Raw genomic sequence first — 20359 nt, 5'->3', positions numbered from 1 at the left:
TCAGCGTAACAGTAGGGAGAGGATGCAACTGCTGTTAGGGCGAGATTAGGCACTAGACAGGGATTTACTCAGCAAAAACACTTAATGAAGTGATCGATCTACAGCTGTGAATCATTCATCTTCTGCTATTCAATTGCTCACTATTTTTAGGCTGCCCAGAGCGTTTTTCAGTCACTTTTTTCTGGGGTGATCAGCGGCCATTTTGCGTCTGGTGGTGCGCCAGCACAAGCTGCCACCAAGTCCATTTAACCATCAATAGTGTGTTTTTTTTTGCTATATCCTACATCAGGGGCTTGGCTGTGCTTGCTATTTTATTGAGGGGTAAAATACAATTGCCAAAATAGCAGTACCCTAAATCTGGTGTTTCAGATGTGGCTAGCCAATTGTAATACTGTCTGCTGTCTGGCAAAGGATATATTTTTGTTCTGGGTTGAAATACAATTCCAAACTTAGCAATTCCCTAAATTAGTGGTTTCTGCTGTATCAGGCCTACTTTAAATCTATCCCTAAAAGGGTATATTAGATTCAAGGAGCGGATAGGGTCATCCTCAATAACTTCACACGCTACCGTGCATTTCCAAGTCTGATTCTGTCCGTAAACGTATACCTGTCATCCAGGGCCTAAATACTAGGCCTACAATTTATATTCAGCTAAATCTGTCATTATTGCTGAGGCTGGTCAAGTTATTTGGTGTCCGTTAAAGCACAGTTTTTGTTCTGGGTTGAAATACAATTCCCAACTTAGCAATTCCCTAAATCAGTTGCTTCTGCTGTATCAGGCCAACTTTAAATCTATCCATAAAAGGGTATATTAGATTAAAGGTGCAGATAGGGTAATCCTCAATAACTTCACACGCTACCGTGCATTCCCAAGTCTAATTCTGTCCGTAAATGTAAACCTGTCATCCAGCGCCTAAATACTAGGCCTACAATTTATATTCAGCTAAATCTGTTGTTACTGCTGTGCCTGTATTAGTGTAATACGGTACCTAAATAGATAGCCAGATAGTGTTAGTTGTTTGTAAAAAAAAGCCTGAATTTGAATTCAATACATTGGGCCAAATAATTTTTTTCTTATTGTGGTGAACAGTAACAATGAGGAAAACATCTAGTAAGGGACGCGGACGCGGACATGGTCGTGGTGGTGTTAGTGGACCCTCTGGTGCTGGGAGAGGACGTGGCCGTTCTGCCACAGCCACATGTCCTAGTGAACCAACTACCTCATGTCCCAGTAGCCGCCAGAATTTACAGCGATATATGGTGGGGCCCAATGCCGTTCTAAGGATTGTAAGGCCTGAGTAGGTACAGGCATTAGTCAATTGGGTGGCCGACAGTGGATCCAGCACGTTCACATTATCTCCCACCCAGTCTTCTGCAGAAAGTGCACAGATTGCACCTGAAAACCAAGCCTATCAGTCTGTCACATCACCCCCATGCATATCAGGGAAACTGTCTGAGCCTCAACTTATGCAGCAGTCTCTTATGCTGTTTGAAGACTCTGCTGGCAGGGTTTCCCAAGGGTATCCACCTAGCCCTTCCCCAGCGGTGGAAGACATAGAATGCACTGACGCACAACCACTTATGTTTCCTGATGATGAGGACATGGGAATACCACCTCAGCACGTCTCTGATGATGACGAAACACAGGTGCCAACTGCTGCGTCTTTCTGCAGTGTGCAGACTGAACAGGAAGTCGGGGAGGAAGACTGGGTGGAAGACGATGCAGGGGACGATGAGGACCTAGACCCCACATGGAATGAAGGTCGTGCTACTGACTCTCACAGTTCGGAGGAAGAGGCAGTGGTAAGATTGAGCCAACAGCGTAGCAAAAGAGGGAGCAGTGGGCAAAAGCAGAACACCCGCCGCCAAGAGACTTCGCCTGCTACTGACCGCCGCCATCTGGGACCGAGCACCCCAAAGGCAGCTTCAAGGAGTTCCCTGGCATGGCACTTCTTCAAACAATGTGCTGACGACAAGACCCGAGTGGTTTGCACGCTGTGCCATCAGAGCCTGAAGCGAGGCATTAACGTTCTGAACCTTAGCACAACCTGCATGACCAGGCACCTGCATGCAAAGCATGAACTGCAGTGGAGTAAACACCTTAAAAACAAGGAAGTCACTCAGGCTCCCCCTGCTACCTCTTCTGCTGCTGCCGCCTCGGCCTCTTCAGCTGCTGCTGCTGCCTCAGCCTCTTCTGCTGCTGCCGCCTCGGCCTCTTCTGCTGCTGCCGCCTCCGCCTCTTCCTCCGCCTCTGGAGGAACGTTGGCACCTGCCGCCCAGCAAACAGGGGATGTACCACCAACACCACCACCTCCGTCACCAAGCATCTCAACCATGTCACACGGCAGCGTTCAGCTCTCCATCTCACAAACATTTGAGAGAAAGCGTAAATTCCCACCTAGCCACCCTCGATCCCTGGCCCTGAATGCCAGCATTTCTAAACTACTGGCCTATGAAATGCTGTCATTTAGGCTGGTGGACACAGACAGCTTCAAACAGCTCATGTCGCTTGCTGTCCCACAGTATGTTGTTCCCAGCCGCCACTACTTATCCAAGAGAGCCGTGCCTTCCCTGCACAACCAAGTATCCGATAAAATCAAGTGTGCACTGCGCAACGCCATCTGTGGCAAGGTCCACCTAACAACAGATACGTGGACCAGTAAGCACGGCCAGGGACGCTATATCTCCCTAACTGCACACTGGGTAAATGTAGTGGCGGCTGGGCCCCAGGCGGAGAGCTGTTTGGCGCACGTCCTTACACCGCCAAGGATCGCAGGGCAACATTCTTTTCCTCCTGTTGCCTCCTCCTCCTACTCGGCTTCCTCCTCCTCTTCTTCCACCTGCTCATCCAGTCAGCCACACACCTTCACCACCAACTTCAGCACAGCCCGGGGTAAACATCAGCAGGCCATTCTGAAACTCATAAGTTTGGGGGACAGGCCCCACACCGCACAGGAGTTGTGGCGGGGTATAGAACAACAGACCGACGAGTGGTTGCTGCCGGTGAGCCTCAAACCTGCCCTGGTGGTGTGCGATAATGGGCGAAATCTCGTTGCAGCTCTGGGACCAGCCGGTTTGACGCACATCCCTTGCCTGGCGCATGTGCTGAATTTGGTGGTGCAGAAGTTCATTCACAACTACCCCGACATGTCAGAGCTGCTGCATAAAGTGCGGGCCGTCTGTTCGTGCTTCCGGCGTTCACATCCTGCCGCTGCTCGCCTGTCTGTGCTACAGCGTAACTTCGGCCTTCCCGCTCACCGCCTCATATACGACGTGCCCACTAGGTGGAACTCCACCTTGCACATGCTGGACAGACCATGCGAGCAGCAGCAGGCCATAGTGGAGTTTCAGCTGCAGCACGCACGGGTCAGTCGCACTGTGGAACAGCACCACTTCACCACCAATGACTGGGCCTCCATGCGAGACCTGTGTGCCCCGTTGCGCTGTTTCGAGTACTCCACCAACATGGCCAGTGGCAATGACGCCGTTATCAGCGTTACAATACCACTTCTATGTCTCCTCGAGAAAACACTTAGGGTGATGATGGAAGAGGAGGTGGCCCAGGAGGAGGAGGAAGAGGGGTCATTTTTAGCACTTCCAGGCCAGTCTCTTCGAAGTGACTCAGAGGGAGGTTTTTTGCAACAGCAGAGGCCAGTTACAAATGTGGCCAGCCAGGGCCCACTACTGGAGGATGAGGATGAGGAGGACGAGGATGAGGAGGAGGTGGAGGAGGATGAGGAGGAAACATGTTCACAGCGGGGTGGCACCCAACGCAGCTTGGGCCCATCACTGGTGCGTGGCTGGGGGGGAAACGCAGGATGATGACGATACATCTCCCACAGAGGACAGCTTGTCCTTACCTCTGGGCAGCCTGGCACACATGAGCGACTACATGCTGCAGTGCCTGCGCAACGACAGCAGAGTTGCCCACATTTTAACTTGTGCGGACTACTGGGTTGACACTCTGCTAGATCCCCGGTACAAAGACAATGTGCCCACCTTACTTCCTGCACTGGAGCATGATAGGAAGATGTGCGAGTACAAGCGCACGTTGGTAGACGCGCTACTGAGAGCATTCCCTAATGTCACAGGGGAACAAGTGGAAGCCCAAGGCGAAGGCAGAGGAGGAGCAAGAGGTCGCCAACGCTGCTGTGTCACGGCCAGCTCCTCTGAGGGCAGGGTTAGCATGGCAGAGATGTGGAAAAGTTTTGTCAACACGCCACAGCTAACTGCACCACCACCTGATACGGAACGTGCTAGCAGGAGGCAACATTTCACTAACATGGTGGAACAGTACGTGTGCACACCCCTCCACGTACTGACTGATGGTTCGGCCCCATTCAACTTCTGGGTCTCTAAATTGTCCACGTGGCCAGAGCTAGCCTTTTATGCCTTGGAGGTGCTGGCCTGCCCGGCGGCCAGCGTTTTGTCTGAACGTGTATTCAGCACGGCAGGAGGCGTCATTACAGAGAAACGCAGCCGCCTGTCTACAGCCAATGTGGACAAGCTGACGTTCATAAAAATGAACCAGGCATGGATCCCACAGGACCTGTCCATCCCTTGTGCAGATTAGACATTTATAGCTACCTCCCCTTAACCATATATTATTGTACTCCAGGGCACTTCCTCATTCAATCCTATTTTTATTTTCATTTTACCATTATATTACGGGGCAACCCAAAGTTGAATGAACCTCTCCACTGTCTGGGTGCCGGGGCCTAAAAATATCTGACAGTGGCCTGTTCCAGTGTTGGGTGACATGAAGCCTGATTCTCTGCTATGACATGAAGCCTGATTCTCTGCTATGGGACCTCTCTCCTCTGTCTGGGTGCCGGGGCCTAAATATCTGACAATGGACTGTTCCAGTTTTGGCTGACGTGAAGCCTGATTCTCTGCTATGACATGAAGCCTGATTCTCTGCTGACATGAAGCCTGAATCTCTGCTATGGGACCTCTCTCCTCTGTCTGGGTGCCGGGGCCTAAAAATATCTGACAGTGGCCTGTTCCAGTGTTGGGTGACATGAGGCATGATTCTCTGCTATGACATGAAGCCTGATTCTTTGCTATGTGACCTTTCTCCTCTGTCTGGGTGCCGGGGCCTAAAAATATCTGACAGTGGCCTGTTCCAGTGTTGGGTGACATGAAGCCTGATTCTCTGCTATGACATGAAGCCTGATTCTCTGCTATGGGACCTCTCTCCTCTGTCTGGGTGCCGGGGCCTAATAATATCTGACAATGGCCTGTTCCAGTGTTGGGTGACATGAGGCATGATTCTCTGCTATGACATGAAGCCTGATTCTTTGCTATGTGACCTTTCTCCTCTGTCTGGGTGCCGGGGCCTAAAAATATCTGACAGTGGCCTGTTCCAGTGTTGGGTGACATGAAGCCTGATTCTCTGCTATGACATGAAGCCTGATTCTCTGCTATGGGACCTCTCTCCTCTGTCTCGGTGCCGGGGCCTAAAATATCTGACAATGGCCTGTTCCAGTGGTGGGTGACATGAAGCCTGATTCTCTGCTATGACATGAAGCCTGATTCTCTGCTATGGGACCTCTCTCCTCTGTCTGGGTGCCGGGGCCTTAATATCTGACAGTGGCCTGTTCCAGTGGTGGGTGACATGAAGCCTGATTCTCTGCTATGGGACCTCTCTCCAATTGATATTGGTTAATTTTTATTTATTTTATTTGTATTTTTATTCATTTTCCTATCCACATTTGTTTGCAGGGGATTTAACTACATATTGCTGCCTTTTGCAGCCCTCTAGCCCTTTCCTGGGCTGTTTAAAAGCCTTTTTAGTGCCGAAAAGTTCGGGTCCCCATTGACTTCAATGGGCTTCGGGTTCGGGACGAAGTTCGGGTTGGGTTCGGATCCCGAACCCGAACATTTCCGGGAAGTTCGGCCGAACTTCTCGAACCCGAACATCCAGGAGTTCGCTCAACTCTAGAAACAAGGTATCCAAAGGGATTGAACATGAGGCGGAAAATTATGCATTTTTATTTAAAAAAAGCACTGGGGAGATCCCCCCTTTCCCACCCTATGCTTGAACCCACATGCATAGAAATTTGGCATGTTATGGATACCAGATATTCCATCGATAAAATGGTTAATCTGTTTTTTTCCGAAGCTAAATTAGGATGGAACGCAACATTAATGTGAACAGGTACTTATAAACCACAGGAGACATACTAGCAGAGTTTTTTCCCTTCTTTCTTTCCTTTCTTTTTATTTTATCTGCATGATACATAGTTTTTATTATGTTAGAAGAGACAATGGGCATGTGTCAAATCATGTATTTCCATTTTATTCGAATATTTTTTATGTAGATTTTTTAAAATTTCTGCATGTCAGATATTTGAGTTGGAATGGGTCTGGTGTTCCAGGTGATGATCATTAGAGATGAATGTTTTGTTAAGGGGTGAAATCTAAATCCATACCCCTCCCCCTTTCTCCCATGCTGTTTGGAGTGGGAGTGAACAAACAGCTAATTACACATACCCATACTACTACATATACCTGAGAACACCAGATGCACACCACTGTTACGAATAAGAACTTTTTGAAACGCGTCAACAGCCAATACACCAGAGAGAATTTGTGTCCTGTATGTCTGTGAACACTTCCTAAATCTGATTATGCATGCATTTGTGTTTGTATCACAGTGCGGTTCTGTTACTCGTTGTTGCCTTTAACCTCATACTGGCTACAATTTGTGTATGCTGGTTGTTGTTTGGGCATGCTGGCTACAGAATTCTGTGTCTGGTGTGAACTGTCACTTGTGAATGTATGTTCTGTGCCTCAGGTTACTCCTGGTTCTGATGGGGTTAACATTCCCTGGTCTGTTACTGGGTGTGGCTTATCAGGTGCCCTCCTTATTGCAGCTATTTCTACCTGTGAGCAGTGGGGCTTGAGGTCAGTCTGTCTTGTGCCTTGCTGGGTGTAGCCCCTTGCTGCTGACCCAGGGTGTTTTTTGCCATCTGTCCTTCTGTGTGATGTGTCGCCTGGTAAAACATTGTTGTTAATGTTGTATTCTGTCAGTTCCATGTATAGCCTGGCAGTGCTTAACTGCTTCTGATCCTGGCAGTTCCATATCTAGCCTGGCAGTGCCTAACTGCTTCTGATCCAGTCTGTTCCATACCTTGCCTGCAGTGCCATACTGCTTCTGTTCCTCTCCTGTGTATGTCCTGCCTTTGTGAGAGGGATTCTGGGTTCTACAGAGGGAGGACACCTTAGTCTGATTACAGCTCTTCCTGTGACTGCCATGCTTCTGTTCCGCATGGGGTCCAGGCATCTGCTTGTCTGCTGGTTCTCGTTTGTCTTCTGATTAATGTCCATTCCGTTAGTGCTTGCACCAGCATGGTTCTTTGCAGGCAATGGCCAAGTGTACCGGGACCACCCTGGAGGTGCGACCAGTGAGTCCTCAACCAAGTTCATCCCCAACACAGGGGCTTTGTGAAGAAAGGGGCTCACTGGATTTCTGCCCTCTGGGTTTGGCCTTCTGCCTTGCTGGTGCACTTGGTTTAGTGGTAGTGCTACCACTATTGTCTAACCTGCTTAACATGTGTAATAAAGTATTCAGTTGGTTTCCTGGTCTGTTATCTGCATGTGTCCTGTTTGCAAGATGTTCCAGTGATCTGCTGTCCTCCGCACATGACAATATGCTTTACGGAGATCACTCTGTTTGTTCTGTGCCGTGTCTGCCTGTGTCGTCATGTTTACAAGATGTTCCGGTGGCCTGCCTGTCCTCCGTAACGCGACAATACAGCACTTGGGCTCTAAGCATGTGGCTCCAGAGCAGTTGGTACACCAGGGAAAAGGAAGAAGGAGGAGTGAAAAGGAAAGAGGAAGGGAAGGAATTTAAGTAAATGGGACAGAAGGTTAGGAGAAGACATGAACTGGAAGAGGAGAACTCAGTCAATGGCAAACCGCAATCATGGTAATTATATTGTTGGACCATTGGATACATAAAATAAGTTTGAATCTATCATTAGGTAGCTGCTAGACCTGAAGATACAAAACAATGTGTGCTATTAAAAAAGCTGATTGGCCAAACTTTCCCAGAGCATGCACATTGCAGAATTTTCCTCTGTTTTAAAATAGATAAAAACATAATACTTGTAGCTATTCTCTCTAAAGGTGAATTTTCTTACCGTCCCCATACAGGTATCCTCCACATCAATCCAAACAGAGTCAGCCACAATTTCCCGATCTGCTCCAGTGGTCACGGTATAGTATGCCAAAATGCGGAATGAAGGGATAAATTCTTCTGTTATTGGCAGTGACATAGTCACAAGAATATGACCCTTCTCCCTCGCCTTTGTCCCCACCTTCATTATCCTTCCTTTGTTCATTATCTGTACAAAAAAGGCATCAATGTCAGAGAAAAAAGACTCAAATGTGTGAAATTTGTTGCCTCATTAAAGGAGGAAACTACTGGCAGATAGCTATTAGTGATACATTGTTGTAAAGAGGTTGGGGATCTTGTCTTTGACCATATTATGGATCTGTGTTGTACATCAGTCATAAAAAAAAAAAAAAAAATCTATGGACTCAAACTATATATGATATCTAAAAATTAGCTAATTTGTAAAAAATGAGCTTAGGTCGTTTCGCCAAATTTTCCAAAAAGATTTGATTTGATCTGAATTAATTTGTGAGGAATCACGTTAAAAAAAAAAAGCTATTTCCTGGCTGCAGAGAGCCTGTATAGTGGTGTAGAACACTGTGTCTTGCAGCAACACGCATAGGGAGTCTGCTGTGGTAGTGAAACAAAACTGTGAGTCAGTATGACACACACATTACAGGCGTCGCTCTTAGAATCACTGCACACTTCACTTCTTTAGGAAGTTACGGGTCCAAAACTGATCAAATAACTCAAGTGTGAACTCAGTCTTACAGGTCTATGTTAGCGTCCGGTATAAAGAACCATGCAGAGGGCCAAGATCCTACTATAGCGTGAAAGAGTGCACTTCTTTTACACAGTTGTCAGCTGATTTCATATAGATGTCTACAGAACCTGTTCTATTAAATGCTTATAAAGTAGAGCCCCCTGACAGAGTGGAGAGGCTGTCAGCAGTAAGTTTGTGTTGACGTCACAGATTATTTTGCCCTTTATCTGATCTGTCAGAACAATAACACCCCCCAAAAAAAATATCATGTCTGTTGAGCACCTGCCTTCACTCAGTCAGCATTTGGTCAGTAATCCATCAGTATTGCTAATGCCAAAAAAAAACAGGAGTGGATCCAAAACAGAGATGACTTGTGAATGGAATATTTGCATGTCTACTGTGTTTTGGCTACCAAATCATAAACCAATTCAGATGGGACCATATGGGCCTTACAGCTGCTATACTGACAACATCTGTCGTGTGTCTCATCTTTCCTTCCATCTGACTTATCAGAAGAAGGGTCAAATAAATTATGTCAACCAGGCTAAAAAGGCAAAACAGTGGCCCAGTCATGAAGTGGAGAGGGTTGTAACTGCATGAAAAGTCCACAAAGTGGCCCGATGACATAGTGTGGAGGTGGCAGCAGCAGCATGAGGAGGCCACAAAGTTGCAAGGTGACATAGCGTTGAGGTAGTAGCAGCACCAGGAGATCACAGAGTGGCAAGATGACATAGTGTGGAGGTGGCACCAGCATCAGGAGACCACAGAGTGTCTGTCACGGGTGATGGGGAGGGGATAACACCATATAACACACAGAAGGAAAAGACCGGAGTCTAGGGCCTAAAAGCCTAAGGGAGAGTGAAGGTGACCTCCTAGGAATCCCTAGACCTCTCCTGACTCCTGCCAGTATGAGTAGACTCTGAAGGTGGAAATACTCAACCTTAGCCCTGGAGACCCTGGAAGGCCCTAAGAAGGCCCTGGTGGCAGGGAATGAGACTACTGGTTCCTCCCCAGATGAAGGAACCAGCGTCTCCCTGAGGCCTAGATTACAACACACACAAGCGAACAACAAAATGCAAAACAAAATGCACTTAACTTATAGAAGAATGGAGGAGCAGGAAGATCCAAAGGAACAACACACCAGCTCAACCAACTGTCATGGTCCCTTCCATGACAGAGGTGAGAAGATCTGAGAGACTGGCGGCATGTGAGGGTATCTGACAGTCTCTCTGTTTTCATCTTGCAGTGTGTTGTTGTCAAACCTCCTAGGGAGCCAGTAGTGGGATGAGGAACCCACTGGCAGTAAGCAGCTGACAGCCCAGAACGCGGTACAAGTTTAGGGATAATCCAAGAGGGGTAGTCAATGTCCAATCCGGGTCGAGGCAGGCAGCAAAGGTTCAAGGCGGAAGACAATCCAAAGGTCAGTGGCCGGGAAGGATACAAAGAATCAACAGGCAATAGGAGGATCTGCAGGGAGGCTAGGTGTTCACCATAAGGTGGAATAACTCAGCAATGAGCCAGAGCTCAGACCAGGTCTTTATAGCCAGGGGAGGTAGGAACCACCCTCCCCAGAAACCAATGGCAGGCGAGGAAGGTGGAAGGTGTGTACTGGGAACCTCCCCCAGCAAGGCTCACACCTGACAGCCAGATAATGCAGGAATGCTATGCATCCGGGAATGCGCACGCAGCCTGTGTACTGCACACGCGCACACGCCGCGCACCGCACCTCGGGCACCAGGTGTTCTACCGAGCTGAAGGGGAACCCGTGCCCTGCGCCGTGCCCGTGGTCCCTGAGTAGGGGTAACACCCCCTGCTTCCTGACAGAGCCCCCCACCAAGGAGCGGCCTCCGGAAGCGACCCTGGGAAGGCCTCTCGGGGTGAGCCCGATGGAACGCCCGCACCTTGGCGGCCGCATGGACATTCCCCAAGGGCTCCCAGGAACGCTCCTCAGGACCGTACCCCTTCCAGTGGATGAGATACTCCAGGACCCCACGCCGGCTGCAGGAGTCCAGGATCTCCTGGACTTCGTACTCGTCATCGTTATTCACCTGGATGGGAGGTGGTGGAGCTGGCGCCCGGTCCGGGAATGGGTTGGCACGGTGTGGTTTCAACAAGGACACGTGGAATTTGGCTATATCCTACATCAGGGGCAAGATGTCACCAAGTCCATTTAACCATCAATAGTGTGGTTATTTTTTGGCTATATCCTACATCAGGGGCAAGCTGTCACCAAGTCCATTTAACCATCAATAGTGTGGTTGTTTTTCTATATCCTACATCAGGGGCAAGCTGTCACCAAGTCCATTTAACCATCAATAGTGTGGTGATTTTTTGGCTATATCCTACATCAGGGGCAAGCTGTCAGCAAGTCCATTTAACCATCAAAAGAGTGGTTATTTTTTTGCTATATCCTACATCAGGGGCAAGCTGTCACCAAGTCCATTTAACCATCAATAGTGTGGTTATTTTTTGGCTGTATCCTACATCAGGGCAAGCTGTCACCAAGTCCATTTAACCATCAATAGTGTGGTTATTTTTTGGCTATATCCTACATCAGGGGCAAGCTGTCACCAAGTCCATTTAAGCATCAAAAGAGTGGTTATTTTTCTATATCCTACATCAGGGGCAAGCTGTCACCAAGTCCATTTAACCATCAATAGTGTGGTTATTTTTTGGCTATATCCTACATCAGGGGCAAGCTGTCACCAAGTCCATTTAAGCATCAATAGTGTGGTTATTTTTCTATATCCTACATCAGGGGCAAGCTGTCACCAAGTCCATTTAACCATCAATAGTGTGGTTATTTTTTGGCTATATCCTACATCAGGGGCAAGCTGTCACCAAGTCCATTTAACCATCAATAGTGTGGTTATTTTTTGCTATATTCTACATCAGGGGCTTGGCAGTGCTTGCTATTAAATTGAGGGGTTAAATACAATAGCCAAAATAGCAGTACCCTAAATCTGGTGTAATACTGTCTGCTGTCTGGCAAAGGATACATTTTTGTTCTGGGTTGAAATACAATTCCCAACTTAGCAATTTCCTAAATTAGTGGTTTCTGCTGTATCAGGCCTACTTTAAATCTATTTATTAAAAGGGTATATTAGATTCAAGGTGCTGATAGGGTCATTCTCAATAACTTCACACACACGCTACTGTGCATTTCCAAGTCTAATTCTGTCTGTAAAAGTATACCTTTCACCCAGCGCCTAAATGATAGGCCTCAAATTTATATTCAGCTAAATCTGTGGATATTGCTGAGGCTGGTTAGAGTTATTTTGAGTCCGTCAAAGAACAGTTTTTGTTCTGGGTTGAAATACAATTCCCAACTTAGCAATTCTCTAAATTAGTAGTTTCTGCTGTATCAGGCCTACTTTAAATCTATCCCTAAAAGGGTATAATAGATTCAAGGTGCTGATGGGGTCATTCTCAATAACTTCACACACACGCTACTGTGCATTTCCAAGTCTAATTCTGTCTGTAAACGTATACCTGTCACCCAGCGCCTAAATAATAGGCCTCAAATTTATATACAACTAAATCTGTCATTACTGCTGTGCCTGTATTAGTGTAATAAGGTACCTTAATAGATAGCCAGATAGTGTTAGGTGTCTGTAAAAAATGGCCTGAATCTGAATTCAATACATTGGGCCAAATAATATTTTTCTTATTGTGGTGAACGGTAACAATGAGGAAAACATCTAGTAAGGGACGCGGACATGGCCGTGGTGGTGTTAGTGGACCCTCTGGTGCTGGGAGAGGACGTGGCCGTTCTGCCACAGCCACACGTCCTAGTGTACCAACTACCTCAGGTCCCAGTAGCCGCCAGAATTTACAGCGATATTTGGTGGGGCACAATGCCGTTCTAAGGATGGTAAGGCTTGAGCAGGTACAGGCATTAGTCAATTGGGTGGCCGACAGTGGATCCAGCACGTTCACATTATCTCCCACCCAGTCTTCTGCAGAAAGCGCACAGATGGCGAATGAAAACCAAGCCCATCTGTCTGTCACATCACCCCCATGCATACCAGGGAAACTGTCTGAGCCTCAAGTTATGCAGCAGTCTTTTATGCTGTTTGAAGACTCTGCTGGCAGGGTTTCCCAAATGCATCCACCTAGCCCTTCCCCAGCGGTGGAAGACATAGAATGCACTGACGCACAACCACTTATGTTTCCTGATGATGAGGATATGGGAATACCACCTCAGCACGTCTCTGATGATGACGAAACACAGGTGCCAACTGCTGCGTCTTTCTGCAGTGTGCAGACTGAACAGGAGGTCAGGGATCAAGACTGGGTGGAAGACGATGCAGGGGACGATGAGGTCCTAGACCCCACATGGAATGAAGGTCGTGCCACTGACTTTCACAGTTCGGAGGAAGAGGCAGTGGTGAGACCGAGCCAACAGCGTAGCAAAAGAGGGAGCAGTGGGCAAAAGCAGAACACCCGCCACCAAGAGACTCCGCCTGCTACTGACCGCCGCCATCTTGGACCGAGCACCCCAAAGGCAGCTTCAAGGAGTTCCCTGGCATGGCACTTCTTCAAACAATGTGCTGACAACAAGACCCGAGTGGTTTGCACGCTGTGCCATCAGAGCATAAAGCGAGGCATTAACGTTCTGAACCTTAGCAAAACCTGCATGACAAGGCACCTGCATGCAAAGCATGAACTGCAGTGGAGTAAACACCTTAAAAACAAGGAAGTCACTCAGGCTCCCCCTGCTACCTCTTCTGCTGCTGCCTCGGCCTCTTCTGCTGCTGCCACCTCGGCCTCTTCCTCCGCCTCTGGAGGAACGTTGGCACCTGCCGCCCAGCAAACAGGGGATGTACCATCAACACCACCACCTCCGTCACCAAGCATCTCAACCATGTCACACGGCAGCGTTCAGCTCTCCATCTCACAAACATTTGAGAGAAAGCGTAAATTCCCACCTAGCCACCCTCGATCCTTGGCCCTGAATGCCAGCATTTCTAAACTACTAGCCTATGTAATGCTGTCATTTAGGCTGGTGGACACAGACAGCTACAAACAGCTCATGTTGCTTGCTGTCCCACAGTATGTTGTTCCCAGCCGGCACTACTTCTCCAAGAGAGCCGTGCCTTCCCTGCACAACCAAGTATCCGATAAAATCAAGTGTGCACTGCGCAACACCATCTGTGGCAAGAACCACCTAACCAAAGATACGTGGACCAGTAAGCACGGCCAGGGACGCTATATCTCCCTAACTGCACACTGGGTAAATGTAGTGGCGGCTGGGCCCCAGGCGGAGAGCTGTTTGGCTCACGTCCTTCCGCCGCAAAGGATCGCAGGGCAACATTCTTTGCCTCCTGTTGCCTCCTCCTCCTACTCAGCTTCCTCCTCCTCTTCTTCCACCTGCTCATCCAGTCAGCCACACACCTTCACCACCAACTTCAGCACAGCCCGGGGTAAACATCAGCAGGCCATTCTGAAACTCATATGTTTGGGGGACAGGCCCCACACCGCACAGGAGTTGTGGCGGGGTATAGAACAACAGACCGACGAGTGGTTGCTGCCGGTGAGCCTCAAGCACGGCCTGGTGGTGTGCAATAATGGGCGAAATATCGTTGCAGCTCTGGGACTAGCCGGTTTGACGCAAATCCCTTGCCTGGCGCATGTGCTGAATTTGGTGGTGCAGAAGTTCATTCACAACTACCCCGACATGTCAGAGCTGCTGCATGAAGTGTAGGCCACCTGTTCGCGCTTCCGGCGTTCACATCCTGCCGCTGCTCGCCTGTCTGCGCTACAGCGTAACTTCGGCCTTCCCGCTCACCGCCTCATATGCGACGTGCCCACCAGGTGGAACTCCACCTTGCACATGCTGGACAGACTGTGCGAGCAGCAGCAGGCCATAGTGGAGTTTCAGCTGCAGCACGCACGGGTCAGTCGCACTGCGGAACAGCACCACTTCACCACCAATGAGTGGGCCTCCATGTGAGACATTTGTGCCCTGTTGCGCTGTTTTGAGTACTCCACCAACATGGCCAATGGCGATGACGCCGTTATCAGCGTTACAATACCACTTCTATGTCTCCTTGAGAAAACACTTAGGGAGATGATGGAAGAGGAGGTGGCCAAGGAGGAGGATAGGGAGGAGGAGGAAGAGGGGTCTTTTTTAGCACTTTCAGGCCAGTCTCTTCGAAGTGACTCAGAGGGAGGTTTTTGGCAACAGCAGAGGCCAGGTACAAATGTGGCCAGCCAGGGCCCACTACTGGAGGACGAGGAGGACGAGGATGAGGAGGAGGTGGAGGAGGATGAGAATGAAGCATGGTCACAGCGGGGTGGCACCCAATGCAGCTCGGGCCCATCACTGGTGCGTGGCTGGGGGGAAACGCAGGACGATGACGATACGCCTCCCACAGAGGACAGCCTGTCCTTACCTCTGGGCAGCCTGGCACACATGAGCGACTACATGCTGCAGTGCCTGCACAACGACAGCAGAGTTGCCCACATTTTAACATGTGCGGACTACTGGGTTGCCACCCTGCTGGATCCACGGTACAAAGACAATGTGCCCACCTTACTTCCTGCACTGGAGCATGATAGGTAGATGCGCGAGTACAAGCGCACGTTGGTAGATGCGCTAATGAGAGCATTCCCAAATGTCACAGAGGAACAAGTGGAAGCCCAAGGCGAAGGCAGAGGAGGAGCAAGAGGTCGCCAACACAGCTGTGTCACGGCCAGCTCCTCTGAGGGCAGGGTTAGCATGGCAGAGATGTGGAAAAGTTTTGTCAACACGCCACAGCTAACTGCACCACCACCTGATACGGAACGTGTTAGCAGGAGGCAACATTTCACTAACATGGTGGAACAGTACGTGTGCACACCCCTCCACGTACTGACTGATGGTTTGGCCCCATTCAACTTCTGGGTCTCCAAATTGTCCAAGTGGCCAGAGCTAGCCTTTTATGCCTTGAAGGTGCTGGCCTACCCGGCGGCCAGCGTTTTGTCTGAACGTGTATTCAGCACGGCAGGGGGGCGTCATTACAGACAAACGCAGCCGGCTGTCTACAGCCAATGTGGACAAGCTGACGTTCATAAAAATGAACCAGGCATGCATCCCACAGGACCTGTCCATCCCTTGTGCAGATTAGACATTAACTACCTCCCCTTAACCATATATTATTGTACTCCAGGGCACTTCCTCATTCAATCCTATTTTTATTTTACCATTATATTGCGGGGCAACCCAAAGTTGAATGAACCTCTCCTCTGTCTGGGTGCCGGGGCCTAAATATCTGACAGTGGCCTGTTCCAGTGTTGGGTGACGTGAAGCATGATTCTCTGCTATGACATGAAGACTGATTCTCTGCTGACATGAAGCCTGAATCTCTGTTATGGGACCTCTCTCCTCTGCCGGGGTGCCGGGGACTAAATATCTGACAATGGACTGTTCCAGTGTTGAGTGACATGAAGCATAATTCTCTGCTATGACATGAAGACTGATTCTCTGCTGACATGAAGCCAGATTCTCTGTTATGGGACCTCTCTCCTCTGCCTGGGTGCCGGGGCCTAAATATCTGAGAATGGACTGTTACAGTAGTGGGTGATGCGAAGCATGATTCTCTGCTATGACATGAAGACTGATTCTCTGCTGACATGAAGCCTGAATCTCTGTTATGGGACCTCTCTCCTCTGCCTGGGTGCTGGGGCCTAAATATCTGACAATGGACAGTTCCAGTGTTGGGTGACGTGAAGCATGATTCTGTGCTATGACATGAAGACTGATTCTATGCTGACATGAAGCCTGAATCTCTGTTATGGGACCTCTCTCCTCTGCCTGGGTGCCAGGGCCTAAATATCTGACAATGGACTGTTACAGTGGTGGTTGATGTGAAGCATGATTCTCTGCTATGACATGAAGACTGATTCTCTGCTGACATGAAGCCTGAATCTCTGTTATGGGACCTCTCTACTCTGCCTGGGTGCCGGGGCCTAAATATCTGACAATGGACTGTTACAGTGGTGGGTGACGTGAAGCATGATTCTCTGCTATGACATGAAGACTGATTCTCTGCTGACATGAAGCCTGAATCTCTGTTATGGGACCTCTCTACTCTGCCTGGGTGCCGGGGCCTAAATATCTGACAATGGACTGTTCCAGTGTTGAGTGACGTGAAGCATGATTCTCTGCTATGACATGAAGACTGATTCTCTGCTGACATGAAGCCAGATTCTCTGTTATGGGACCTCTCTCCTCTGCCTGGGTGCCAGGGCCTAAATATCTGACAATGGACTGTTACAGTAGTGGGTGATGTGAAGCATGATTCTCTGCTATGACATGAAGACTGATTCTCTGCTGACATGAAGCCAGATTCTCTGTTATGGGACCTCTCTCCTCTGCCTGGGTGCCAGGGCCTAAATATCTGACAATGGACTGTTACAGTGGTGGGTGACGTGAAACATGATTCTCTGCTATGACATGAAGACTGATTCTCTGCTGACATGAAGACTGATTCGCTCTCCAATTGATATTGGTTAATTTTTATTTATTTTATTTTTATTCTTATTCATTTCCCTATCCACATTTGTTTGCAGGGGATTTAACTACATTTTGCTGCCTTTTGCAGCCCTCTAGCCCTTTCCTGGGCTGTTTTACAGCCTTTTTAGTGCCGAAAAGTTCGGGTCCCCATTGACTACAATGGGGTTCGGGACGAAGTTCGGGTCGGGTTCGGATCCCGAACCTGATCATTTCCGGGAAGTTCGGCCGAACTTCTCGAACCCGAACATCCAGGTGTTCGCTCAACTCTAATTATGAGAAACAATATGAAGTAGTCTCCATCACATACAAAGGTAGATGTAACAATAGACTAAATCCGGCTTAAAAAGACTAAAATATCATATACAGTACAGACCAAAAGTTTGGACACACCTTCTAATTCAAAGAGTTTTCTTTATTTTTATGACTATAAAAATTGTAGATTCACACTGAAGGCATCAAAACTATGAATTAACACATGTGGAATTATATACATAACAAAAATGTGTGAAACAACCGAAAATATGTTATATACTAGGTTCTTCAAAGTAGCCACTTTTTGCTTTGATTACTGCTTTGCACACTCTTGGCATTCTTTTGATGAGCTTCAAGAGGTAGTCACCTGAAATGGTTTTCACTTTACAGGTGTGCCCTGTCAGGTTTAATAAGTGGGATTTCTTGCCTTATAAATGGGGTTGGGACCATCAGTTGCGTTGTGGAGAAGTCAGAACACAGCTGATAGTCCTACTGAATAGACTGTTAGAAAAAAAAAAAGCAGCTAAGTAAAGAAAAACAAGTGGCCATCATTACTTTAAGAAATGAAGGTCAGTCAGTCCGAAAAATTGGGAAAACTTTGAAAGTGTCCCCAAGTGCAGTCACAAAAACCATCAAGCGCTACAAAGAAACTGGCTCACATGCGGACCGCCCCAAGAAAGGAAGACCAAGAGTCACCTCTGCCGCAGAGGATAAGTTCATCCGAGTCACCAGCCTCAGAAATCGCAGGTTAACAGCAGCTCAGATTAGAGACCAGGTCAATGCCACACAGAGTTCTAGCAGCAGACACATCTCTATAACAACTGTTAAGAGGAGACTGTGTGAATCAGGCCTTCATGGTAGAATATCTGCTAGGAAACCACTGCTAAGGACAGGCAACAAGCAGAAGAGACTTGTTTGGGCTAAAGAACACAAGGAATGTACATTAGACCAGTGGAAATCTGTGCTTTGGTCTGATGAGTCCAAATTTGAGATCTTTGGTTCCAACCACCGTGTCTTTGTGTGACGCAGAGAAGGTTAACGGATGGACTCTACATGCCTGGTTCCCACCGTGAAGCATGGAGGAGGAGGTGTGATGGTGTGGGGGCGCTTTTCTGGTGACACTGTTGGGGATTTATTCAAAATTGAAGGCATACTGAACCAGCATGGCTACCACAGCATCTTGCAGCGGAATGCTATTCCATCCGTTTTGCGTTTAGTTGGATCATCATTTATTTTTCAATAGGACAATGACCCCAAACACACCTCCAGGCTGTGTAAGGGCTATTTGACCATGAAGGAGAGTGATGGGGTGCTGCGCCAGATAACCTGGCCTCCACAGTCACCGGACCTGAACCCAATTGAGATGGTTTGGGGTGATCTGGACCACAGAGTGAAGGCAAAAGGGCCAACAAGTGCTAAGCATCTCTGGGAACTCCTTCAAGACTGTTGGAAGACCATTTCAGGTGACTACCTCTTGAAGCTCATCAAGAGAATGCCAAGAGCAGTAATCAAAGCAAAAGGTGGCTACTTTGAAGAACCTAGAATATGACATATTTTCAGTTGTTTCACACTTTTTTATTATGTATATAATTCCACATTTGTTAATTCATAGTTTTGATGCCTACAGTGTGAATCTACAATTTTCACAGTCATGAAAATAAAGAAAACTCTTTGAATGAGAAAGTGTGTCCAAACTTTTGGTCTGTACTGTACATGTAAAAGAAGCAAAGATAATCTTTATGAGGAACGCAGAAAATTACATGTAATGTTTAGACCCTATCATATCATAAAATCAGTCACACACACAAATCCACAAACACCAATTGTCGCTGAACAGATTTCTGAGATAGACAGACATAAATAAACCGACTTCAGAGAAGGGTCTACAGAGAAGGAAAATATCAGATTTCTAAGGCATATACCAGTCTAAAGGACAAAGGTATAGACATTCATAACCAGATGGGTTTTAAATGTGATTATCCTGTCATTATTGATCAAAAACTTAAGAAAAAGCAGTCAATGGATTTCTTAAATGAATTAAGAGATTTAGAAATTTGGGGGGTGGAGACTGCACCAGACTGTGATGGCAGCATAGTCGGGAGCTCTCCGCACAAGATCCTATAAAGCACCAGACTACATACGCTGACAGACGAAACAATGGTCAAGATCGGGCACCCCAAGTCCGTGGATACCTCTGATACCAGCAAACCTCCGAACAATAGCGAAGATATGGATAAATTCATTTAAAAAAGCAGCCGCTACTCTGGTGGCACGCGAAACCAAGATGGCGCCGAACCCATCTCACAAGTTCAGTGAGCGCGCCACCGACCTCTCTGAAGGAGAGAGCAACACAGAGGATCCCCATAGCTAGACGGCACTTCTAATCACCCGCCGCATCTTGAAGCAGACGCTTAGCAAAGCTCTGGAGCCAGTTCTGAGTAAACCTACTGCCCTCCGCCATGATATGCACCAAGTAGGGGACCGAGTAGTAGCTCTAGAAATGCATCAGGCCGCAGTCCTGAATCATCAAGTAGCTACCGCGTCATCCCTACAGAAATGCCGCACTTACCTTAATGAACTCCATAATGCCTTGGAACAACCTGCAATTCAGGGGAATGCCTGAAACGGTTTTCGCAACAGATATCCCCGCGGCATCACAATATGCAATTCCCTATTGGGTCCTGAATACCAGATCGATATAATTATCGAACATGCTCATAGA

General features: G+C 48.0%; 1 protein-coding gene across 1 annotated transcript in view; it reads right to left on the bottom strand.

Moving 5' to 3' along the window:
* LOC122925556 (venom factor-like) overlaps window positions 1-20359 on the bottom strand; it is a 482939-nt gene that overhangs the window by 366357 nt on the left and 96223 nt on the right. Inside the window, exon 13 of the mRNA XM_044276914.1 lies at window positions 8148-8351. Within this exon, the coding sequence (XP_044132849.1) occupies window positions 8148-8351 (204 nt within the window). The remainder of the gene's footprint in view (window positions 1-8147; window positions 8352-20359) is intronic.

This window comes from Bufo gargarizans, chromosome 2 (genome assembly GCF_014858855.1).
Source record: "Bufo gargarizans isolate SCDJY-AF-19 chromosome 2, ASM1485885v1, whole genome shotgun sequence".
Taxonomy (NCBI): domain Eukaryota; kingdom Metazoa; phylum Chordata; class Amphibia; order Anura; family Bufonidae; genus Bufo; species Bufo gargarizans.
Note: the sequence above shows the minus strand (reverse complement) of the source record. Positions and strands in the feature narration are given on the sequence as shown.